Genomic DNA, 26,526 nt, shown 5'->3' on the forward strand with positions numbered 1-26,526 from the left:
AACAAAGCCATCAACTACAGAAAGATGAACCTGGATAAGAGTCCCCTAAGCAAGCTGGTCCTGGGGCTCTGTTCAACAAACACAAACAGACCCCACAGAGCCCCAGGACAGCAACACAATTAGACCTAACCAAATCATGAGAAAAAATCTAATAAAATGACTTGACACATTGGAAAGAATTAACAAATAAACGGAGCAAACTAGAATTCTATTTGGCCCTAAACAGAGAGTACACAGTGGCAGCTTTGACTATGTACAGACTCAGTGAGAATAACCTTTCTATTGAGGAAGGCCGCTGTAGGCAGACCAGGCTCTCAGTAGAAGCCATGCTGCCCACAAAATGAGGTGGAAACTGAGCTGCACTTCCTAACCTCCTGACAAATGTATGACCATATTAGAAACATGTATTTTCCTCGTATTACACAGATCCACAAATCATTTGAAAACAAACCCAATTTCGATAAACTCCCATATCTACTGGGTGAAATACCACCGTGTGCCATCGCAGCAGCAAGATTTGTGACCTGTTGCCACAAGAAAAGGGCCACCAGTGAAGAACAAACACCATTGTAAATACAGCCCATATTTTAATATTTTATATTTTGTACTTTAACTATTAACTACTACTAGAAAAAATACAGAGAGAAGGAAAAATACAGAGAGAAGGAAAAATACAGAGAGAAGGAAAAAGACAGAGAGAAGGAAAAAGACAGAGAGAGAAGGAAAAAGACAGAGAGAGAAGGAAAAAGACAGAGAGAAGGAAAAAGACAGAGAGAAGGAAAAAGACAGAAAGAAGGAAAAAGACAGAGAGAAGGAAAAAGACAGAGAGAAGGAAAAAGACAGAAAAAGAAGGAAAAAGACAGAGAGAGAAGGAAAAAGACAGAGAGAAGGAAAAAGACAGAGAAGGAAAAAGACAGAGAGAAGGAAAAAGACAGAGAGAGAAGGAAAAAGACAGAGAGAAGGAAAAAGACAGAGAGAGAAGGAAAAAGACAGAGAGAGAAGGAAAAAGACAGAGAGAAGGAAAAAGACAGAAAGAAGGAAAAAGACAGAGAGAAGGAAAAAGACAGAGAAGGAAAAAGACAGAGAGAAGGAAAAAGACAGAGAGAGAAGGAAAAAGACAGAGAGAGAAGGAAAAAGACAGGGAAGGAAAAAGACAGAGAGAGAAGGAAAAAGACAGAGAGAAGGAAAAAGACAGAGAGAGAAGGAAAAAGACAGAAAGAAGGAAAAAGACAGAGAGAGAAGGAAAAAGACAGAGAGAAGGAAAAAGACAGAGAGAAGGAAAAAGACAGAGAGAGAAGGAAAAAGACAGAAAGAAGGAAAAAGACAGAGAGAGAAGGAAAAAGACAGAGAGAAGGAAAAAGACAGAGGGAAGGAAAAAGACAGAGAGAAGGAAAAAGACAGAGAGAAGGAAAAAGACAGAGAGAGAAGGAAAAAGACAGAGAGAGAAGGAAAAAGACAGAGAGAGAAGGAAAAAGACAGAGAGTGAAGGAAAAAGACAGAGAGAAGGAAAAAGACAGAGAGAAGGAAAAAGACAGAGAGAAGGAAAAAGACAGAGAGAGAAGGAAAAAGACAGAGAGAAGGAAAAAGACAGAGAGAGAAGGAAAAAGACGGAGAGAAGGAAAAAGACAGAGAGAAGGAAAAAGACAGAGAGAAGGAAAAAGACAGAGAGAAGGAAAAAGACAGAGAGAGAAGGAAAAAGACAGAGAGAAGGAAAAAGACAGAGAAAGAAGGAAAAAGACAGAGAGAAGGAAAAAGACAGAGAGAAGGAAAAAGACAGAGAGAAGGAAAAAGAGAGAGAGACCTTCTGTTTGTGAAGATGACTCATATGCGATATGAAGTATATTTCTTGCTTGGATTTATAGCCGAGAGCATATCAGACTCTTTCTGCCTCCCAAAGCACTTATAAATGTGTGCATTCTGCCACCGAGAGGTTTGACTTTTCATTGTTTCTCTGAAGGTGTGTATGTCAGAGCCAGTTAATGTCATGAAGGCAGGTAAAGGGAGCAAGACATGGTAAAGGCAATAAGATGGGTGTGATAGAGGCAGTGGTAGTGATGGTATACAGTTCAGGTCGGAAGTTTACATACACCTTCGCCAAATACATTTAAACTCCGTTTTTCACAATTCCTGACATTTAATCAGAGTAAGAATTCCCAGTCTTAGGTCAGTTAGGATCACCACTTTATTCTAAGAATGTGAAATGTCAGAATAATAGTAGAGAGAATGATTTATTTCAGCTTTTATTTCTTTCATCATATTCCCAGTGGGTCAGAAGTTCACATACACTCAATTAGTATTTGGTAGCATTGCCTTTAAATAGTTTAACTTGGGTCAAACGTTTCGGGTAGCCTTTCACAAGCTTCCCACAATAAGTTGGGTGAATTTAGGCCCATTCCTCTGGTGTAACTGAGCTGGTAACTGAGCTGGTGTAACCGAGTCAGGTTTGTAGGCCTCCTTGTTCGCACAAGGTTTTTCAAGGTTTTTCAGTTCTTCCCACAAATCTTCTATAGGATTGAGGTCAGGGCTTTGTGACGGCCACTCCAATACCTTGACTTTGTTGTCATTAAGCCATGAAGCCATTTTGCCACAACTTTGGAAGTATGCTTGGGGTCATTGTCCATTTGGAAGACCCATTTGTGACCAAGCTTTAACTTCCTGACTGATGTCTTGAGATGTTGCTTTAATATATCCACGTAATTGTCCTACCTCACGATGCCATCGATTTTGTGAAATGCACCAGTCCCTCCTGCAGCAAAGCACCCCAACACATAATGATGCCACCCCCGTGCTTCACTGTTTCACTGTTGGGAAGGTGTTGTTCAGCTTGCAAGCCTCCCCCTTTTTCCTCCTAACATAATGATGGTCATTATGGCCAAACTGTTCTATTTTTGTTTCATCAGACCAGAGGACATTTCTCCAAAAAGTATGATCTTTGTCCCCATGTGCAGTTGTAAACTGTAGTCTGGCTTTTTTATGGCGGTTTTGGAGCAGTTGCTTCTTCCTTGCTGAGTGGCTTTTCAGGTTATGTCGATATAGAACTTGTTTTACTGTGGATAGAGATAATTTTGTACCTGTTTGCTCCAGCATCTTCACAAGATTCACTTTTGCTGTTGTTCTGGGATTGATCTGCACTTTTCGCACCAAAGTACGTTCATCTCTAGGAGACGGAACGTGTCTCCATCCTGATCGGTATGACATCTGTGTGGTCCCATGGTGTTTATACTTGCATACTATTATTTGTACAGATGACCGTGGAACCTTCAGGCGTTTGGAAATTGCTCCCAAAGATGAACCAGACTTGTGGAGGACTACACGTTTTTTTCTGAGGTCTTGGCTGATTTATTTTGATTTTCACATGATGTCAAACAAAGAGGCACTGAGTTTGAAGGAAGGCCTTGAAATACATCCACAGGTACACCTCCAATTGACTCAAATTGTGTCAATTAGCCTGTCAGAAGCTTCTAATGCCATGACATCATTTTCTGGAATTTTCCAAGCTGTTTAAAGGCACAGTCTGCTTAGTGTATGTAAACTTCTGACCCACTGGAATTATGATACAGTGAATTATAAGTGAAATAATCTGTCTGTGAAACAATTGTTGGAAAAAGTACATGCACAAAGTAGATGTCCTAACTATAGTTTGTTAACAAGAGATTTGTGGAGAGGTTGAAAAATGAGTTTTAATGAATCCTAAGTATGTTAACTTCCGACTTCAACTGTATGTTGCCTACCCACAGTTCACTGGTGTCCCCTGTGAGACATTACATACATTTACATTTAAGTCATTTAGCAGACGCTCTTATCCAGAGCGACTTACAAATTGGTGCATTCACCTTATGACATCCAGTGGAACAGTCACTTTACAATAGTGCATCTAAATCTTAAAGGGGGGGTGAGAAGGATTACTTTATCCTATCCTAGGTATTCCTTAAAGAGGTGGGGTTTCAGGTGTCTCCGGAAGGTGGTGATTGACTCTGCTGTCCTGGCGTCGTGAGGGAGTTTGTTCCACCATTGGGGGGCCAGAGCAGCGAACAGTTTTGACTGGGCTGAGCGGGAACTGTACTTCCTCAGTGGTAGGGAGGCGAGCAGGCCAGAGGTGGATGAACGCAGTGCCCTTGTTTGGGTGTAGGGCCTGATCAGAGCCTGGAGGTACTGAGGTGCCGTTCCCCTCACAGCTCCGTAGGCAAGCACCATGGTCTTGTCGCGGATGCGAGCTTCAACTGGAAGCCAGTGGAGAGAGCGGAGGAGCGGGGTGACGTGAGAGAACTTGGGAAGGTTGAACACCAGACGGGCTGCGGCGTTCTGGATGAGTTGTAGGGGTTTAATGGCACAGGCAGGGAGCCCAGCCAACAGCGAGTTGCAGTAATCCAGACGGGAGATGACAAGTGCCTGGATTAGGACCTGCGCCGCTTCCTGTGTGAGGCAGGGTCGTACTCTGCGGATGTTGTAGAGCATGAACCTACAGGAACGGGCCACCGCCTTGATGTTAGTTGAGAACGACAGGGTGTTGTCCAGGTGGAGGTAACCTTTTTCAGCAGTATCACACTACATTCTGGAGCAAATCAAGGTGATGTATGTGCTGAGATAGAAAGAATGGCCGTTTTGGCGCAGGGTTATGTGGTAGGAATTGAGGCAGGTATGCATGTGAACGCGGGCGTGTGTGTGTGTGCGTGCGTGCATGCGTGCGTGCGTGTGGCCCATGAGTGGCAGAGTGAAGACGGGCTGTTTTCCACCCCACCTGCTCTCCATTCCACAGTGTGTGATCTGTGCTTTCACAGTGTCTCCGCTCCTCCCTACAGGGACCTGTCTCCTCCTCCCCTCCCCAGAGGATCCCCTCCTTTAAATACTCCTCTCTTCCAGGCTGCGCCACCTCTTCTGCTCTGTCTGTCTCACTGTGTGACACTGCCATTACCCTCCGCGCCACTCTCTTTAGGTGTACTTAGTGGGGTGTGTGTGCATCTTTGTGCATCCTACTTTTTTACTCTGGTTGCGTGTATTCGTCATTCCGTGCGTGGGTCTGTGTTGTCTATCTCTCTCTCATCCTGGGGGTGTGTATATTTTCATCTCTGTGGGTGTGTAAGTAGACTACTGTATTTTCTCTGCAGGGGTAATAATACATACTATTTACAACGTACTGCTTAGTAAAAATGCAGTAAGCAAAGAATATCGGCACACTCGGTTCATCCTTCTGAGCCTCGTCTAAGCCGCAAATGGCGTTGATTCCCGCCGTTCCTTCATTTCGGCGTGGCGTGTCCCCTCGGCTAATTATCAGCTGTCTTCAGACCGACGTGGGCCTGGAAAGATGATTTTCCTCCTCAGTAGTATGCCGTGAATTCTCCTGTATCAAAAGCCAAAGTGAATATGACATCTTGTTTATTAAGTTATTATAACATTTTATTTTTTCACCCAAAATAGCTAATATGTTGAACGCTAGTACGGGTATTTGGACACGACCAGCATCCCTGGGAACCTCGTGCTGTTTCTCATTCATCAAAAACTGCAGAGCCAGTGGATTTGAGATTTTTCGCTGACAAAGGCCACTCTTCTTCTCCCCCTCTCTCTCTCTCTCTCTATATATATATATGCCCCATATCCCATCCTCTCCTAAACCCTTCAGACGTCTCCCAGTCCTCCTCCCTAAAAAGTCAATCCTCTATAAATCACACACAGGGATAAGAGCTAGCTGGAGAGAGACAGGCAGAGGGAGCAGATTGGTTGTGTGCTGAGTGGAACACTCATGGTGAAGATCATCCCTTCCAATCCTTCTAATCACATCTCCCACAGGGAGAGAACCACGGCCACTGGAGCTACAAGCCAGGGGCCACTACGTCTGGAAAGGGAGAGAGAGGAAAAAGTTTCTGTTTACTGAGACAAGCTCAAGTCTATAAGACTCTTATTTCAATGTTCAATGATTTGATCCTGTATTTCCTCCTCTGTCGCTCTACTGTCTTCCCTCTCTCGAATTCTCTCCCTGTTCTTTATCCTCCTCCCTCTATTTGTCTCCCCTCCCTCTACCTGTCTCCCCTCCGTCTACCTGTCTTCCCTCCCTTTATTTGTTTCCCCTCCCTCTACCTGTCTTCCCTCCCTCTACCTGTCTTCCCTCCCTCTATTTGTTTCCCCTCCCTCTACCTGTCTTCCCTCCCTCTACCTGTCTTACCTCCCTCTATTTGTCTCCCCTCCGTCTACCTGTCTTCCCTCCCTCTATTTGTTTCCCCTCCCTCTACCTGTCTTCCCTCCCTCTACCTGTCTTCCCTCCCTCTACCTGTCTTCCCTCCCTCTATTTGTCTCCCCTCCGTCTACCTGTCTTCCCTCCCTCTATTTGTCTCCCCTCCCTCTATTTGTCTCCCCTCCCTCTATTTGTCTCCCTCCCTCTACCTGTCTTCCCTCCCTCTATTTGTCTCCCCTCCCTCTATTTGTCTCCCCTCCCTCTATTTGTCTTCCCTCCCTCTATTTGTTTCCCCTCCCTCTATTTGTCTCCCCTCCCTCTACCTGTCTTCCCTCCCTCTATTTGTCTTCCCTCCCTCTATTTGTCTCCCCCCGTCTACCTGTCTCCCCTCCGTCTACCTGTCTTCCCTCCCTCTATTTGTCTTCCCTCCCTCTATTTGTCTCCCCTCCATCTACCTGTCTTCCCTCCCTCTATTTGTCTCCCCTCTGTCTACCTGTCTTCCCTCCCTCTATTTGTCTCCCCTCCGTCTACCTGTCTTACCTCCCTCTACCTGTCTCCCCTCCCTCTACCTGTCTTCCCCCTCTACCTGTCTCCCCTCCCTCTACCTGTCTTCCCCCTCTACCTGTCTTCCCCCTCTACCTGTCTTCCCCCTCTACCTGTCTTCCCCTCTACCTGTCTTCCCCCTCTACCTGTCTCCCCTCCCTCTACCTGTCTTCCCCCTCTACATGTCTCCCCTCCCTCTACCTGTCTCCCCTCCCTCTACCTGTCTTCCCCCTCTACATGTCTCCCCTCCCTCTACATTTCTCCCCTCCCTCTACCTGTCTTCCCCCTCTACCTGTCTTCCCTCCCTCTAACTGTCTTCCCCCTCTACCTGTCTTCCCCTCTACTTTCTCTCCACCCTCTACCTGTCTTCCCCCTCTACCTGTCTTCCCCCTCTACCTGTCTCCCCTCCCTCTACCTGTCTTCCCCCTCTACCTGTCTCTCCTCCCTCTACCTGTCTTCCCCCTCTACCTGTCTTCCCCCTCTACCTGTCTTCCCCCTCTACCTGTCTTCCCCCTCTACCTGTCTCCCCTCCCTCTACCTGTCTTCCCCCTCTACCTGTCTTCCCCCTCTACCTGTCTTCCCCCTCTACCTGTCTCCCCTCCCTCTACCTGACTTCCCCCTCTACCTGTCTTCCCCCTCTACCTGTCTTCCCCCTCTACCTGTCTTCCCCCTCTACCTGTCTTCCCCCTCTACCTTTCTTCCCCCTCTACCTGTCTCCCCTCCCTCTACCTGTCTTCCCCCTCTACCTTTCTCTCCCCCTCTACCTGTCTTCCCCCTCTACCTGTCTTCCCCCTCTACCTGTCTTCCCCCTTTACCTGTCTTCCCCCTCTACCTTTCTCTCCACCCTCTACCTTTCTCCCCTCCCTCTACCTGTCTTCCCCCTCTACCTGTCTTCCCCCTCTACCTGTCTTCCACCTCTACCTTTCTCTCCACCCTCTACCTTTCTCCCCTCCCTCTACTTGTCTTCCCCCTCTACCTGTCTTCCCCCTCTACCTGTCTTCCCCCTCTACCTGTCTTCCCCTACCTGTCTTCCCCCTCTACCTGTCTTCCCCCTCTACCTGTCTTCCCCCCTCTACCTCCTCCACAGTTGCTGATAGGGTTTGAGAGTGGAACAGTAGTCCAATGGGACCTCCGATCCAAGAAGGTTGACTTCAGAATCTACTACGATGAGGCGAGTAATATCTTTCATTCTCTCTCTCTATCTCTCCCTCCCACTAGCAGACAGCTGAACAAGTGATTTCACCCACATGGACTGTCTGATGTAAGGTTTACAAAGACCGTGTGGGAGCTTCTTTTACATGGATGCTTTCTTAGGGTTCATTAAGACTCCCGTAAAAGTGTGTTTACGTAAGGTCACACAATCAGGGATGATGTAAGGGCCCTATCTTATGAATCATTGACAGTGTACATGATTTGTAACCTATATGCCCCTACTCGCCCTTCAGGCATCAGTTAAACCTCTACCTTCCTCCCCTTATTTCTAAAGAGGTGTCATTAGGTCTGTCAGTGTTAATTACCCAGTGTGATGCATGATGGAGGCCCGTCTCCGGTCCCTCCACGTTGCTAGGGCCTCACCATCGTAGACCATTTAGAACATGACAAGGGGAGAGGCATCGCCATGGCAGCCTAGACAAAAGCAGAGCGCGTAGGACAAAAGGAGCTCTCACTCTGCCGTGATTCATTAAAGGAAGGCTCTTTGTGTGACGCTCCCGATGCGAGCCCGGGAGAAGAGAGGAACGGGAGGATAAATAGCAGCGCTCCATATATCACACAGCGCTCCAGATATCACACAGCTCTCCGCTCGGAGCCCGATGCTCGTCACAGAAGAGGCCGATGCATTGAACACTCCCTCTTTTATATATATATATATATATATGTACCGTATATCTATCACTCACTCTCCGGGAATAAAAAGCAAACCCCATTACAAAATCTGGTAGAGGAGCTCTCTGCTGAAACCTATAGTTTTTCATTAGTGCAGTTCGATTAACTGGCTCATGAATTCTCCCAAGTCATTTCTGTCTCCTTTAATATCACAGGCAAGCAACATCTACACCTGTCAATTTCCTTTCTTTCTCCTCCCGTTGATGTCCTGGAGCTCTCCGGTTCTGTGCGTAGTTTGTGCTACTGATCCCTCTCACGGGTTCTAATCAGTCCAGTTCTAGTCGTGTCCTCTCTCATTTACCACCAGGTTAGTTGAGGGACAGCACTCATTGGTTTTAGCTGCTAGGTTAACTGTGGTTGAAGGACTGCATTCCTATCCTCACATTGGTGTTGTTTCTTCCCCCCCAAAAATGATATATTACCTATTATCATTTTACTGACTATTCCCTAGGAAAAGTGATTCATTACACTACTTGTTATATTACTTTTTGCGTTACAACCCAAAATGTTGCGTGTCCTCACTCAACGTCAACTGTCACTGGCATTTTGTCTGTCTGTCTGAAAAGAGGTGGATTATACCTTGGATAAGGGCAGCACTTCGTCTACTCCAAACCCAGCTATAGGCTTGTTCATCAGTTTCTGGGTTACAGCCTGTCCTCCTGAACGATCCAAATCGAGCCTTGGTTGTTTGGATGAGGTAGACCTACAGTCATTTTCAGCAGCGGTGGTCAGGTCTTGGGGGTCTTTTTTCAACGAGTTTTTTTGCAGATGCTTCAAGAGATTGGGAGTTGTGTTTATAGCAGTGGAGAGTTGTTTCTTGCATGGGCACAGTTTACATTGGACAGTTGTATCCTTAGCATTTTGTCCTACCAAGTCAAACCAATAGGAGTACTCCCAGCAGTAGTGCGTGCATACGTTAACAGGAACTTGGTGTATATATATATATATACTGTGAGGGAATAATATTTATTTGGATCAATAACTGTAATGGGAAGGGAATGATAATAGAAGTGATAGAAGTGACAACCTATTTCTTTGATCAGTAACTGTAATATCTGTCTCGCTCTCTCTCTGTTTCTCTTTCCACATTACCCTCTCTCCTTCCCTATACCCTTTACCTCTCTCTCTGTTTCTCCCTCCTTACACGTTACCCTCTCTCCTTCCCTATACCCTTTACCTCTCTCTCTGTTTCTCTTTCCACGTTACCCTCCCTCCTTCCCTATACCCTTTACCTCTCTCTCTGTTTCTCTTTCCACGTTACCCTCCCTCCTTCCCTATACCCTTTACCTCTCTCTCTGTTTCTCTTTCCACGTTACCCTCCCTCCTTCCCTATACCATTTACCTCTCTCTCTGTTTCTCCCTCCTTACACGTTACCCTCCCTCCTTCCATATACCCTTTACCTCTCTCTCTGTTTCTCTTTCCACGTTACCCTCCCTCCTTCCCTATACCATTTACCTCTCTCTCTGTTTCTCCCTCCTTACACGTTACCCTCCCTCCTTCCATATACCCTTTACCTCTCTCTCTGTTTCTCTTTCCACGTTACCCTCCCTCCTTCCCTATACCCTTTACCTCTCTCTCTGTTTCTCCCTCCTTCCACGTTACCCTCTCTCCTTCCCTATACCCTTTACCTCTCTCTCTGTTTCTCTTTCCACATTACACTCCCTCCTTCCCTATACCCTTTACCTCTCTCTCTGTTTCTCCCTCCTTCCACGTTACCCTCTCTCCTTCCCTATACCCTTTACCTCTCTCTCTGTTTCTCTTTCCACGTTACCCTCCCTCCTTCCCTATACCCTTTACCTCTCTCTGTTTCTCCCTCCTTCCACGTTACCCTCTCTCCTTCCCTATACCCTTTACCTTTCTCTCTGTTTCTCCCTCCTTCCACGTTACCCTCCCTCCTTCCCTATACCCTTTACCTCTCTCTCTGTTTATCTTTCCACGTTACCCTCTCTCCTTCCCTATACCCTTTACCTCTCTCTGTTTCTCCCTCCTTCCACGTTACCTTTCCTCATTCCCTATACCCTTTACCTCTCTCTCTGTTTCTCCTTCCACGTTACCCTCTCTCCTTCCCTATACCCTTTACCTCTCTCTCTGTTTCTCCCTCCTTCCATGTTACCCTTCCTCTCTCCTTCCCTATACCCTTTACCTCTCTCTCTGTGCCTCCCTCTTTCCACTTTACCCTCCCTCCTTTCCTATACCCTTTACCTCTCTCTCTGTTTCTTCCTCTTTCCACATTACCCTCTCTCCTTCCCTATACCCTTTACCTCTCTCTCTGTTTCTCTTTCCATGTTACCCTCCCTCCTTCCCTATACCCTTTACCTCTCTCTCTGTTTCTCTTTCCACGTTACCCTCCCTCCTTCCCTATACCATTTACCTCTCTCTCTGTTTCTCCCTCCTTCCACGTTACCCTCCCTCCTTCCGTATACCCTTTACCTCTCTCTCTGTTTCTCTTTCCACTTTACCCTCCCTCCTTTCCTATACCCTTTACCTCTCTCTCTGTTTCTTCCTCTTTCCACATTACCCTCTCTCCTTCCCTATACCCTTTACCTCTCTCTCTGTTTCTCTTTCCATGTTACCCTCCCTCCTTCCCTATACCCTTTACCTCTCTCTCTGTTTCTCTTTCCACGTTACCCTCCCTCCTTCCCTATACCATTTACCTCTCTCTCTGTTTCTCCCTCCTTCCACGTTACCCTCCCTCCTTCCGTATACCCTTTACCTCTCTCTCTGTTTCTCTTTCCACGTTACCCTCCCTCCTTCCCTATACCCTTTACCTCTCTCTCTGTTTCTCCCTCCTTCCACGTTACCCTCTCTCCTTCCCTATACCCTTTACCTCTCTCTCTGTTTCTCTTTCCACATTACACTCCCTCCTTCCCTATACCCTTTACCTCTCTCTCTGTTTCTCCCTCCTTCCACGTTACCCTCTCTCCTTCCCTATACCCTTTACCTCTCTCTCTGTTTCTCTTTCCACGTTACCCTCCCTCCTTCCCTATACCCTTTACCTCTCTCTTTGTTTCTCCCTCCTTCCACGTTACCCTCCCTCTCTCCTTCCCTATACCCTTTACCTCTCTCTGTGTCTCTCTCCTTCCCTATACCCTTTACCTCTCTCTCTGTGTCTCCCTCCTTCCCTATACCCTTTACCTCTATCTCTGTGTCTCCCTCCTTCCCTATACCCTTTACCTCTCTCTCTGTGTCTCTCTCCTTCCCTATACCCTTTACCTCTCTCCTTCCCTATACCCTTTACGTCCCTCCTTCCCTATACCCTTTACCTCTCTCCTTCCCTAACCCTTTACCTCTCTCCTTCCCTATACCCTTTACCTCCCTCCTTCCCTATACCCTTTACCTCCCTCCTTTCCTATACCCTTTACCTCCCTCCTTCCCTATACCCTTTACCTCTCTCCTTCCCTATACCCTTTACCTCTCTCCTTCCCTATACCCTTTACCTCCCTCCTTCCCTATACCCTTTACCTCCCTCCTTCCCTATACCCTTTACCTCCCTCCTTCCCTATACCCTTTACCTCTCTCCTTCCCTATACCCTTTACCTCTCTCCTTCCCTATACCCTTTACCTCTCTCCTTCCCTATACCCTTTACCTCCCTCCTTCCCTATACCCTTTACCTCTCTCCTTCCCTATACCCTTTACCTCCCTCCTTCCCTATACCCTTTACCTCCCTCCTTCCCTATACCCTTTACCTCTCTCCTTCCCTATACCCTTTACCTCTCTCCTTCCCTATACCCTTTACCTCTCTCCTTCCCTATACCCTTTACCTCTCTCCTTCCCTATACCCTTTACCTCCCTCCTTCCCTATACCCTTTACCTCCCTCCTTCCCTATACCCTTTACCTCTCTCCTTCCCTATAACCTTTACCTCCCTCCTTCCCTATACCCTTTACCTCCCTCCTTCCCTATACCCTTTACCTCTCTCCTTCCCTATACCCTTTACCTCTCTCCTACCCTATACCCTTTACCTCTCTCCTTCCCTATACCGTTTACCTCCCTCCTTCCCTATACCCTTTACCTCCCTCCTTCCCTATACCCTTTACCTCTCTCTGCAGGCTATCCATTCTGTGAGCTGGCATCACGAGGGGAAGCAGTTCATGTGCAGCCACTCAGATGGCAGCCTGACTATGTGGAACCTGAGAAACACAGCCAGGCCCATTCAGATCACATACCCTCACGGTGAGGCACATGCACACGCACACACACACACATAACCTCTGACACTACAGCCCTGACCCCAACGTGGTGACACAGCACATGCGGTGGTCATTGAGGGGACGTTTGCGATGTAGATGGATTTGCAGATCTAGACACGAGCGAAAACACATGGCATCAATTGATAGTGCTTTAAATCATGAACCTTTGCTGCCGGTAACGTCAAGACACGTTACAGTGACTTGGTGAGTCCGTAGATTTTCCAAGGTCCTGAGCGTACACTCCGCCACCCAGCAGATGAATAGGTGCCTCATCAGGTCAGATGTTCGCTGAATACTCTTTGAGGAGCTCTGATTGCAATGAGCAAGCTCTGCGTTTCTGCCACGGCCTTGGCTCTCTGACGCTGTGTCGGCGCGGTCTGTGTGTAGGCGGCACAGTTTGACCCTGTGACTTTCCTCATGAAAGACTCCACCAGACACTCAGGAAGGACACACCGTGTCTGTCTATCTGACTGCCTGTCACACTGGGGATGAATAATAGGGACGGAATAGAGGACCAAAGTTCTGTCTATCGGGACCATAGCTGTGTTAGTCTGATCGTCTTCATGGCTGTGGGTCGTTTGTGTATGATCGTGATGCCCGCCGTGGCCATGGGTGGTTGTCTCTGATGACCGCCGTGCCTGTGGGTGGCCCAGACCAGACGAACACATTCACAGTCATTCTGTGGGCTGTGGGCAAACTATCTCTCTCTGTTCTGGCTGACTCACTGAGACAGACAGGAAGGGTTTTGCCAAGCAGCACTGTGGGAAGGAAGGGCACGATTGGCTGAAATATACTGTACATCGTTATCCTGCCATGTGAATTTAGTTTCGGCCTGGTGTTGGATCAGTCAGACATCACTTTGAGCTGTGTATAGGCCTGGTGTTGGATCAGTCAGACATCACTTTGAGCTGTGTATAGGCCTGGTGTTGGATCAGTCAGACATCACTTTGAGCTGTGTATAGGCCTGGTGTTGGATCAGTCAGACATCACTTTGAGCTGTGTATAGGCCTGGTGTTGGATTAGTCAGACATCACTTTGAGCTGTGTATAGGCCTGGTGTTGGATCAGTCAGACATCACTTTGAGCTGTGTATAGGCCTGGTGTTGGATCAGTCAGACATCACTTTGAGCTGTGTATAGGCCTGGTGTTGGATCAGTCAGACATCACTTTGAGCTGTGTATAGGCCTGGTGTTGGATCAGTCAGACATCACTTTGAGCTGTGTATAGGCCTGGTGTTGGATCAGTCAGACATCACTTTGAGCTGTGTATAGGCCTGGTGTTGGATCAGTCTGACATCAATCAATCAATCAAATGTATTTATAAAGCCCTTCTTACATCAGCTGATGTCAAAGTCCTATACAGAAACTCAGCCTAAAACCCCAAACAGCAAAGCAATGCAGATGTAGAAGCACCGTGTCTAGTCCTCTTCAGGCTGTGCCCGGGTGGAGATTATAACAGTACATGGCCAAGATGTTCAAGTGTTCATAGATGACCAGCAGGGTCAAATAATAATAATCACAGTGGTTGTAGAGGTTGCAACAGGTCAGCACCTCAGGAGTAAATGTCAGTTGGCTTTTCATAGGCGATCATTCAGAGTTAGAGAGAGAGAGTTAGAGAGAGAGAGAATAGAGAGAGAGTTAGAGAGAGAGTTAGTCATCAAGACAGGTAGTCCTGAGGCATGGTCCTAGGGCTCAGGTCTTCAGAGAGAAGAGAAAGAGAGAGAGTTAGAGGAAGCATACTTAAATTCACACGGGACACTTGAATCCATTTCCAATTGCAGTTGGATTTGAAGAGAGATGGTGTTGAAGAAGCTTGGACAACAAAGTCATAACTATCTAATATGATATGAGGATTAAAAACAACATAACTGACTTATTTTGTTGATGTGCCCAACATGGCTTCCCCTTTTTTCCCCTGTCTCCCCCAGGGAAGATACTGAAGGACGGGAGGAAAGAGTCGTGTAAGCCCATCCTCAAGGTGGAATACAAGACCTCCAGGAACAGGTGAATACTCTGCCTCTCTTCATCTCATACACCTACCCAACAGACCCCAGATCCCTCCATCCCACCCTGTGCTGTACGAACCAACATGGCACTCTAGTGCCAGGCGAAGCTGCCTTGTGTTCTGTAAAATCAAATGTCTTTGCCATAACCACTTTTCAGGCAGCGGGATTTTCATAAAGGTTGTTGCTTTCTATTCCATTTACCCTCAAATAGAGACATTTTCCCTATGATATTTCAAATGATTGCCAAGAGCAGTTCCCCTGTAGTGAGAAATGTATTTGTCAAGTTTCCGATGTTTGTATTTGCCAAAAACTATTTTGATCACAGCGTGTTGTTCAGAAGTGAAACCTGGTAGGAATGAGCTCCAGATAGGTCTGAGTCACACGCTGGCTTTCAATCACAGAAAACAGTACAAAATACAGGGAGCCTTTACCAGGGAGCTGTTAAGAAGCATTTCATCTCCAGACATGGGATTGATAGGTGCCTCTGAAGCAGAATTCCCTCTTGGCTTGATGCTGTGTTGACTGTTTGGAATGCATGATTGTTCCTAATTATCTCTTCCTATTTTTCCCTTCGGTGGTTCGTCAATTACAATGGAGGCTTGTAAATCATATAGTTGTAGTTGTGTATTAAAGAGCTAGATTGACAAGCAAAGGAAGCCCAGGTGCACCACTGAGACTAAGACAACACTTTAGACTGTGCCTTTCAGGGTGTGACCACGCTTTGTAATGCTGAGAGAAAACAGCACAACGCTCTTGTTACTCACGGCCATGACCGTGGGTGGTTTGTGTCTGATGGTCATTGTGACCGTGACCGTGGGTGGTTTGTGTCTGATGGTCATTGTGACCGTGGGTGGTTTGTGTCTGATGGTCATTGTGACCGTGACCGTGGGTGGTTTGTGTCTGATGGTCATTGTGACTGTGACCATGGGTGGTTTGTGTCTGATGGTCATTGTGACCGTGACCATGGGTGGTTTGTGTCTGATGGTCATTGTGACCGTGGGTGGTTTGTGTCTGATGGTCATTGTGACCGTGGGTGGTTTGTGTCTGATGGTCATTGTGACCGTGGGTGGTTTGTGTCTGGTGGTCATTGTGACCGTGACCGTGGGTGGTTTGTGTCTGATGGTCATTGTGACCATGGGTGGTTTGTGTCTGATGGTCATTGTTACCGTGGGTGGTTTGTGTCTGATGGTCATTGTGACCGTGACCGTGGGTGGTTTGTGTCTGATGGTCATTGTGACCATGACCGTGGGTGGTTTGTGTCTGATGGTCATTGTGACCGTGGCCGTGGGTGGTTTGTGTCTGGTGGTCATTGTGACCGTGACCGTGGGTGGTTTGTGTCTGATGGTCATTGTGACTGTGGGTGGTTTGTGTCTGATGGTCATTGTTACCGTGGGTGGTTGTGTCTGATGGTCATTGTGACCGTGACCGTGGGTGGTTTGTGTCTGGTGGTCATTGTGACCGTGACCGTGGGTGGTTTGTGTCTGATGGTCATTGTTACCGTGGGTGGTTTGTGTCTGATGGTCTTTGTGACCATGGCCGTGGGCGGTTGTGTCTGATGGTCATTGTTACCATGGGTGGTTTGTGTCTGATGGTCTTTGTGACCATGGCCGTGGGCGGTTGTGTCTGATGGTCATTGTGACCGTAGGTGGTTTATATCTGATGGTCATTGTTACCGTGAGTGGTTTATGCCTGATGGTCATTGTTACCGTGAGTGGTTTATGTCTGATGGTCATTGTTACCGTGGGTGGTTGTGTCTGATGGTCTTTGTGACCATGGCCGTGGGCGGTTGTGTCTGATGGTCATTGTTACCGTAGGTGGTTTATATCTGATGGTCATTGTTACCGTGAGTGGTTTATGTCTGATGGTCATTGTTACCGTGAGTGGTTTATGTCTGATGGTCATTGTTACCGTGGGTGATTTATGTCTGATGGTCATTGTTACCGTGGGTGGTTGTCTCTGACGATCATCATGACCGTGGGTGGTTGTGTTAGTCAGGCCCAGACCAGACAAACACATTCCCAGTCGTTCTGTGGGCTGTGGGCTCACTGTCTCTCTCTGTTCCCGTGGAGTCACTGAGACAGACAGGAAGAATTATGCCAAGCAGCCCTGTGGGAAGGAAGGGCACCATTGGCTGAAATATACTGTACATCGTTATCCTGCCATGTGAATTTTTTATATTCCTCCATTAAGTATCTATATTATACTGTAGGTCTGATTAAATATTTTACTTCTTTTAGACACTGTGATGTTTCTCGTAGTCTCATAGTCAAATTTGTTGGGAAGGCTTAGCTTGGATGGTGTGTCAGCGAACCATCAGCTGTCTGTCGTAAACAGGACATGATGTTTTTCATGATCATCCATGACAGCTTACTGTTCGTCTATTGTATGACAAGTTCGCGAACGCTCTCGTGACCAATCATCCTATGTTATACCGACATTGAATATTTCCTGGATTCCATAGCGACACTTGATCACTCCGTCATGATATTGACATATGATCACAATAATGTCAGTCCTTAAGACCTGTTTGTCTTTGTTTCCACAGCAGTGAGCCCTATGTCATCTTCTCTGGGGGTCTGTCATATGACAAGTCCGGTGGAAGGAGGCCCACCCTGACCATCATGCACGGCAAAGCCATCACAGTGCTGGAGATGGACCACCCTATCGTAGAGTTCCTAGTACTCTGTGACACCCCATACTCCAACGGTGAGGGAAGGGATAGGGGGAAGGTGGAGGTCAGTAGGTTGGGTTTGAAAGATGGAGTAAAAGCCCCCCCCGCTCCAGTTTCTGGACATGCTGTTTTCAACTCTCTCTCTCTCTCTCTCTCACTGGCCCTCTCTCTTTCACTTGCCCTCTCTCTTTCACTCACTTGCTGACTCTTACTCTGTCTCTGTCTCTGTCTCTGTCTCTGTCTCTGTCTCTGTCTCTCTCTCTCTCTCTCTCTCTCTCTCTCTCTCTCTCTCTCTCTCTCTCTCTCTCTCTCTCTCTCTCTCTCTCTCTCCATGATAATTAGTCTAATTTGAGTCAAAGGTGTGATGGTAATGAGTGCCTCTGTGAGACCTTAAATTACTATATCTGCTCTCTCTCTGTCACATACCTGGTAGAGCAGAGGAACAGGGACTTCAGTACAAAGTACACACGCTCGCGCATACACACGTACCCATTCATATATTTACATTTCTATTTGAAGTATTGGAGTGAAGGATTTCCACAGTATTACGTTCCCTGTGTCTACTACATCTATTGGTTCTGTGTATGAATGTAATTCACTACTCTGCATATCTATGTGACTGTCTACAGAGGTCCAGGATCCTTATGCAGTGGTTGTGCTTTTAGAAAAGGACTTCATCGTGGTGGATCTGACACAGAGCAAGTATGTACGGCACACACGCACGCACGCACACACACACACACACACACACACACACACACACACACACACACACACACACACACACACACACACACACACACACACACACACACACACACACACACACACACACACACACACACACACACACACACACACACACACACACACACACACACACACACACACACACACACACACACACACACACACACACACACACACACACACACACACACACACACACACACACACACACACACCTTCCTGCAGTGAGGTGTCCTGCTGTGGTCCAGAGGGGAGCAGACTGTCACCTCCTGATGTGACTCGATGTGACAGGAGGAGTAACAGCCCTCTAACACCACGTAACAGCTATAAGAGTCCCAAACAGCATCAATGGATTTAAACATAGACACACTATCGACACATTCCATTGGCTGATTAAGAGAGAGGGTCACAGATGGCCATTAAAACAAAGAAAATAAACGCACACAGACACATACACACAGACACACACACACACACACACACAACACACATCCACCCAAATGTGTCACATTGCCTTGAGAGAACCTTTGTCCCCTGCCACTCCGGTCAGCTGTCTGTCACTAACGTGTCATCATCACTCAGGAAGCAGGACAAAGGCCATGTCACTGTGACACCGTCACACCTATGTCCACTGCTCTTCTTAAAATAGCCTCCTTGATACATCAGCCCTATGATGGAGGGAGCTGAAGGAGGGACAGGGACGTCCAGCTAGTTATCAGTAGCTGTGTTAACATTATAAGGATGTTGATAAGAAACACTAATTGGACAATAAGGTGCTGGGAAGAACGTAAGTGGTGACCTGGGTGAGGTTATCTCCCTGCAAAAAATACCCATTAGATATACACTACAAAACATTAGGACCACCTGCTCTTTCTATGAATCCAGGTGAACGCGAGGATCCCTTATTGATGTCACCTGTTAAATCCACTTCAATCAGTGTCGATGAAGGGGAGGAGTAGTGGGTGCCTGGCGCACCGGTTTGTGTCAAGAGCTCAAATCAAATCAAATGTATTTATATAGCCCTTCGTACATCAGCTGATATCTCAAAGTGCTGTACAGAAACACAGCCTAAAACCCCAAAACAGCAAGCAATGCAGGTGTAGAAGCACGGTGGCTAGGAAAAACTCCTTAGAAAGGCCAAAACCTAGGAAGAAACCTAGAGGCTATGAACCAGGCTATGTGGGGTGGCCAGTCCTCTTCTGGCTGTGCCGGGTGGAGATTATAACAGAACATGGCCAAGATGTTCAAATGTTCATAAATGACCAGCATGGTCCAATAAAAATAAGGCAGAACAGTTGAAACTGGAGCAGCAGCACGGCCAGGTGGACTGGGGACAGCAAGGAGTCATCATGTCAGGTAGTCCTGAGGCATGGTCCTAGGGCTCAGGTCCTCCGAGAGAGAGAAAGAAAGAGAGAAAGAGAGAATTAGAGAGAGCACACTTAAATTCACACAGGACACCGAATAGGACAGGAGAAGTACTCCAGATATAACAAACTGACCCTAGCCCCCTGACACATAAACTACTGCAGCATAAAGGCTGAGACAGGAGGGGTCAGGAGACACTGTGGCCCCATCCGAGGACACCTCCGGACAGGGCCAAACAGGAAGGATATAACCCCACCCACTTTGCCAATGCACAGCCCCCATACCACTAGAGGGATAGCTGCAACGCTGCTGGGTTTTCCACGCTCAACAGTTTCCTGTGTGTGTCAAGAATGGTCTAAAGTAACACCCAAAGGACATCCAGCCAACTTGACACAACTGTGGGAAGTGTTGGAGTCAAAATGGGGCCAGCATCGCTGTGGAAGGCTTTCGACACCTTGTAGAGTCCACGCCGCAACCAATTGAGGCTGTTTCAACTCAATATCAGGAAGGTGTTCTTAATGTTTTGTCCACTCAGTGTACATGAACTGCAATACTCAGAGCAGTGTACCTTTTGTACCTTTAGATATTTTGGTGATGACGTTCTGTAGCAGTCACAGACGTCTCCCTGGTGAGAACTCTACACGCTATAACAGTTCCCTCTCCCTTCTGCAGCTTCCCCATCTTTGAGAACCCCTACCCAATGGACATCCACGAGTCTCCTGTCACCTGTACGGCTTACTTCGCTGAGTGCCCTCCTGACATCATCCCCATCCTCTACTCCATAGGGGCCAAGCAGAAGAAGACTGGCTACAGCCACAAGGTACGCTACAGGTCATAGGTCAGACAGTGACAAGATGGCTGAAGCAACAAACCAAAAAAACTCAATTACGTCCTGCATTTTTCAGTTCATGACCTGCTGTTTCTTACAATCCATGACCACCTGTTTAATTGATGACAGGAGTGGCCAGTGAGCGGTGGCACATGGACACTAGGCTCACAGACCTACCCAGAGATCATCGTCACAGGGTAAGTCAGTGGGTTCCATGCTGTTGGATGGAGACTTTTTTTTTTTTTTTTTTGAAAGCTTGGCCACTGGGCACACACTCGTTGAAACAACGTCGTTTCCACGTCATTTCAATGAAAGGACCTGGAACCAATGTGGAATACGCGTAGAATTGACATCTTTTCCCAGTAGGTGTGAACAAACATTGAATCACTGGTTCTATTTATTCGGACAGGATGTAGTAAAGTTTTCCTCTGGTGTTTATCATCGGTAGAAGCATTAGAGCGGGACTGTTTCATTCTGCTACAGTTTTAGAAACGGACAGTGCTCTTGACCTCTTTCCCTGTCTTTGATCCTTTCTGCAGACACGCAGACGGAACCGTAAAGTTTTGGGACGCCTCTGCTAGTAAGTTCTCTCCCTCCACCCTTTCTTACGCTGAATGTAATGCAATAATCTCTAAGACGTGTCGTGTACGATTACAGAACGTGGTGGGGTAGTAGAGTAAAGTCAAGTCAAGTAGGCGGTGCTTACTCTTGTCTTGTTTCGCGTATGGGTGACCTGTACAAGTGCGAAGTGGAAGTGTATTTTTGTTTGCCTTTCCGACACCCCTGAGACACCCTCGGAGAGTGTGGGTCATGGCCAGGGATCAGCCATTATTGACAGCGACCCTGGCGTAATTAGGGTTAAGTGCCTTGCTCAAGGGCAGATCTGCAGATTTTTCACCTAGTCAGCGTAGGAATTTCGAATGAGCAACCTTTCGGTTACTGGCCCAATGCTATTACCGCTAGGCTGTCCGTCGCCCAATAATAACTAAATTCATCCATTTATAAACATCCTCTCACTGTTATTAACAGCAAACTTAGTATGTGTAAATATTTGTATGAACATAACAAGATTCAACAACTGAGACATAAACTGAACAAGTGCCACAGACATGTGACTACCAGAAATGGAATAATGTGTCCCTGGTGTGGCCACCAGCTGCATTAAGTACTGCAGTGCATCTCCTCAAGAACTGCACCAGATTTGCCTGTTCTTGCTGTGAGTTGTTATCCAACGCTTCCACCAAGGCACCTGCAAGTTCCCAGACATTTCTGGGGGGAATGGCCCTAGCCCTCACCCTCCAATCCAACAGGTCCCAGATGTGCTCGATGGGATTGAGATCCGGGGTCTTTGCTGGCCATGGCAGAATACTGACATTCCTGTCTTGCTGGAAATCACACACAGAACAAGCAGTATGGCTGGTGGCATTGTCATGCTGGAGGGTCATGTCAGGATGAGCCTGCAGGAAGAGTACCACATGAGGGAGGAGGATGTCTTCCCTGTAACACACAGCGTTGAGATTGTTGCAATGACGACAAGCTCAGTCTGATGATGCTTTGACACACCGCCCCAGACCATGACGGACCCTCCACCTCCAAATCAATCACACTCCAGAGTACAGGCCTCAATGTAACGCTCATTCCTTCGACGATAAATGCGAATCCGACCATCACCCCTGGTGAGACAAAACCGCGACTCGTCAGAGAAGAGCACTATTTGCCTGTCTAGTCTAGTGACGGTGGGTTGTTGTCATCCTGTACCTGTCCCGCAGGTGTGATGTTCGGATGTACTGATCATTTGCAGGTGTTGTTACACGTGGTCTGCCACTGCGAGGACGATCAGCTGTCCGTCCTGTCTCCCTGTAGCGCTGTCGTAGGCTTCTCACAGTACGGACAGTATGGCCACATCTGCTGTCCTCATGCCTCCTTGCAGCATGCATAAGGCACGTTCACGCAGATGAGCAGGGACCCTGGGCATCTTTCTTTTGGTGTTTTTCAGAGTCAGTAGAAAGGCCTATTTTAGTGTCCTACGTTTTCACAACTGTGACCTTAATTGCCTACCGTCTGTAAGTTGTTAGTGTCTTAACGACCGTTCCACAGGTACATGTTCATGAATTGTTTATGGTTCATTGAACAAGCATGGGAAACAGTGATTAAACCCTTTACAATGAAGATCTTTGAAGTTATTTGGATTTTTACATATACTGTAAACCCTATTCCCTTTAGGCCCTGGTCAAAAGTAGTGCACTACAAAGGGCCGTTTGGAACGCAATCTATATACCTCCCCATCTTGTGTGACCAGTTACACTGCAGATGCTGTACAAGCTGAAGACGTCCAAGGTGTTTGAGAAGCCCAAGGCGGGAGAGGGTCGGGCGGGCGAGCTGGTAGAGGAGGACCCCTACGCCATTCAGATGGTCAGCTGGTGCCCACATAGCCGTCTCTTCTGTGTGGTGGGCATTTCTGCCCACGTCATCCTCTACCGGTTCAGCAAACACGACGCCAACACGCAGATAGTGGTGAGTGGATGAGAGACGTTTCCAAACCCGCTTCCCAAGTCATTTCACATTCCACAGTTGTTTTACCACCAGAACACCTGATTTTAACGTATAAAGGGCTTGAGGGTTAGTTGACTTGTTTAGTGAGGTATGCCAGTGAGTACGCTTGCTATATCAGTCCCAGCAAATCTCTGCATCTATGTGTGTGCGCATGTGTTTGACAGTCACTAGAGGTGCGCCTGCAGTTTGATTCAGAGGACGTCATCTCCCCGTCAGAGGCAGAGAACAACCCGTGTTTCTCGGACCCCAGTTCCCCCCAGCCGCCCGGTAGCCCTGGTAGTGGCACACAGGACAGCCTCCCCTGCCTCAAGTGAGTCACTCCTGTCAGCCACCTCAACTGGCTCCACTGGAAAAACCCGATTTACGCAGAGTTCCTAAGAAAATGCAGACGATACATTGAACAACAGCGTCCGGACGAGTGAATCAATATGCATCACACGTCCAATCTCTCCCTTTCTCCTTCTAACTCTCAAGCTCCCCTCGCTCTTGACAATCTCCTTCAACTCTCTTTCTATCTCTACATCTCCCGTTCTCCCCTCCTCCCTCCACCTTTCCCTCCATCCTCTCCCTCCCCGTCCTGCTCTGTATGTCAGGGTGAAGAGTCGTCCAGTGCGGATGCCCCCGGGGTACCAGGCTGAGATGGTGGTGCAGCTGCAGTGGGTGGATGGAGAGCCCCCCCAGCAGATCACCAGCCTGGACATCAACTCTGCCTACGGCCTGTGAGTGACCCTGTACTCTCTATGTGTCTCAGTGCCCTGACTACCTTTCACTTCCACGCTCACACCATCCATCTCTCACTCTCGTTCTCCAGCTCTCGCTTCATCTCCCCCCTCCACTCTCGTTCTCCAGCTCTCCAGCTTCATCTCCCCCTCCACTCTCGTTCTCCAGCTCTCGCTTCATCTCCCCCTCCACTCTCGTTCTCCAGCTCTCGCTTCATCTCCCCCTCCACTCTCGTTCTCCAGCTCTCGCTTCATCTCCCCCCTCCACTCTCGTTCTCCAGCTCTCGCTTCATCTCCCCCTCCACTCCCCTCCACTCTCATCTCTCCAGCTCTCGCTTCATCTCCCCCTCCACTCTCGTTCTCCAGCTCTCGCTTCATCTCCCCCTCCACTCTCGTTCTCCAGCTCTCGCTTCATCTCCCCCTCCACTCTCGTTCTCCAGCTCTCGCTTCATCTCCCCCTCCACTCTCGTTCTCCAGCTCTCGCTTCATCTCCCCCTCCACTCTCGTTCTCCAGCTCTCGCTTCATCTCCCCCTCCACTCTCGTTCTCCAGCTCTCGCTTCATCTCCCCCTCCACTCCATGTCTGTTCCCTGCTCTTTCATGTTCCCGCCTTCCCTTTCCCTCTATCGCTCTCTTTCTTTCTTTCTCTCTGTCTTTCTTTCTCTCTGTCTTTCTCTATCACACAATCCATCTTTTTTTTTACACCCCACCCCCCTCCAAACTCTCTCTCTATCTCCCCGTATTTCCCTCTCTCTCACCTCCTCTCTCCCTCTTTGCCTCTCTCTCTGTCTGAGCTGCGCCTCTTGATTGTTGTCAGGCTTCTTTTGTCTTCAAAGTGATTCACATCATATCCTTCTCATTTTCCACCTCTCAAGCAAAACACTGTTTTATTCATCAGCCCAGCTACTAATTTCTAATAAATGGAATAAAGTATTTGCCTAAATACACAGCATGAAATGAATGTTATTTTTCTGCTTCACCTGGATACATTTTCCATAACACTCAGTTCCCATCTATGATTCAAGTGTAGCAGAGGGAAACGCTAATCAGTAAAACATGATTAGAAGGTAGAAAATGCATCTTGTATGGTTCGCTGGGAAGATAACCTGCTTTGACAGAGGAGAGAATCTAAGTTTGCTCTTTCTCTACAGTTAATCAATAGACAGCCTCAAGGCCATTTACAAACTTCTGTTCTGAATGGCAGAGTTGGTCGAAAAATCCGATAAATTCGCAGCTCTTTAAAAAAAGGAGTCTACATTACTAGGGGAATACACGGAAAAGGTCACTAACCTTACCCCTGAGAAGCTATTAACATTTTCAAGTGTGTTTGAGTCATCTCTTCCGTGTGTCTTCCCCAGGCGCTTTTAGGCCTACACTCAACACACACACCCTGGGGATATGTTACAGTGGTATTTAGAAGCAATATATTGAGCCAGATTCCAAGGGATGTTGGTTCTAGTGTGGACATTGTAACGTTGGTCGCATGCTGAAGTTGTTTTCTGGAACTGGAATGACAGGTAGTCTAGCCGTTAGAACATTGGGCTTTCGGTTGCTGGTTTGAGTCCCTGCGCCAACAAGGTGAAAAGTCTGGCGAAGTGCCCTTGAGCAAGGCACTTAACCCTAATTGCTCCAGGGTCCCCTTTGATAATGGCAGAGCCTGGCCGTGAACCCACTCTCTGAGTTGGGATATGCAAAAAGAAGATATCCAATCCACATGTGTATTAATACACACTTGTACATGTGTGAAATGGGACAAATATAACCACCCGCCAAAGTATTATTATACGTCTTCCTACAGTAGTTCAGGCATGCTGTTGATTGGCAATGTAGTATTGGTATGCTGGTCATCATGCTTCTCAGTACACAGGGATGTTGTTGCCACAATACAGGAAATTGTGGGGGAAACGTACCACTTTCCATTTTCAGTGATTCCATGTGTAAGAATCCCTGATGTAATCTCTGATTCTGTGATCTCTGAATAATGTATGTATGGGAAAAGATGCCTCGTATTTGTTTTGTGTGTTTCCTGAACAGACGAGCTTCTGGTAAATTGTATTATACTATAGATAGGAATTATTCTTCAGGCTACGGGTTTCGAACCTCAGGTTTCTCTCTCCGTTTTCTCCCTTCAGTTTCACACTAACTAGGTAGTGGCTGGTTCTCATTCTCTTCTCCTCTGTGTGTGTGTGTGTGTGTGTGTGTGTGTGTGTGTGTGTGTGTGTGTGTGTGTGTGTGTGTGTGTGTGTGTGTGTGTGTGTGTGTGTGTGTGTGTGTGTGTGTGTGTGTGTGTGTGTGTGTGTGTGTGTGTGTGTGTGTGTGTGTGTGTCAGCCTAGCGTTTGGGAACTGTAATGGTCTAACGGTGGTGGACTTCCTTCAGAAGACGATCCTGATGTGTATGGGCACACTGGACCTGTACGGAGCCGCAGACCCCTACCAACGACTCACACGCTCCCCACGCAAGAACAGACAGTCCACCTCAGGTAGGGGAACACCCACACCCCGTGTTCCACACACACACACACACACACACACACACACACACACACACACACACACACACACACACACGCACACGCACGCACGCACGCACGCACGCACGCACGCACGCACGCACGCACGCACACACACACACACACACACACACACACACACACACACACACACACACACACACACACACACACACACACACACACACACACACACACACACACACACACACACACACACACACACACACACATATACAAACTCATATGCACATTAACATAAACACATGTATTGGTATGTTTGCGCACACAGACATACAGTGCCTTCGGGAAGTATTCAGACCCCTTGACTTTTTTTTCAA

General features: G+C 47.5%; 1 protein-coding gene across 15 annotated transcripts in view; it reads left to right on the plus strand.

The window, feature by feature from the left end:
* stxbp5l (syntaxin binding protein 5L) overlaps positions 1–26,526 on the plus strand; it is a 252,547-nt gene that overhangs the window by 178,484 nt on the left and 47,537 nt on the right. For 10 of the 15 annotated variants that reach the window (XM_046361714.1, XM_046361749.1, XM_046361732.1 and 7 more), the window contains exons 7-18: positions 7,797–7,880; positions 12,644–12,767; positions 14,711–14,786; positions 17,334–17,494; positions 18,089–18,161; positions 20,247–20,394; positions 20,533–20,600; positions 20,943–20,983; positions 22,703–22,917; positions 23,121–23,266; positions 23,550–23,675; positions 26,004–26,155. In XM_046361714.1, coding sequence (XP_046217670.1) covers positions 7,797–7,880; positions 12,644–12,767; positions 14,711–14,786; positions 17,334–17,494; positions 18,089–18,161; positions 20,247–20,394; positions 20,533–20,600; positions 20,943–20,983; positions 22,703–22,917; positions 23,121–23,266; positions 23,550–23,675; positions 26,004–26,155 — 1,414 coding nt within the window. The remainder of the gene's footprint in view (positions 1–7,796; positions 7,881–12,643; positions 12,768–14,710; positions 14,787–17,333; positions 17,495–18,088; positions 18,162–20,246; positions 20,395–20,532; positions 20,601–20,942; positions 20,984–22,702; positions 22,918–23,120; positions 23,267–23,549; positions 23,676–26,003; positions 26,156–26,526) is intronic. The other 5 variants (XM_046361725.1, XM_046361832.1, XM_046361840.1 and 2 more) reach the window with 1 other exon arrangement.

This window comes from Oncorhynchus gorbuscha, linkage group LG01, assembly GCF_021184085.1.
Source record: "Oncorhynchus gorbuscha isolate QuinsamMale2020 ecotype Even-year linkage group LG01, OgorEven_v1.0, whole genome shotgun sequence".
Classification (NCBI taxonomy): Eukaryota; Metazoa; Chordata; class Actinopteri; order Salmoniformes; family Salmonidae; genus Oncorhynchus; species Oncorhynchus gorbuscha.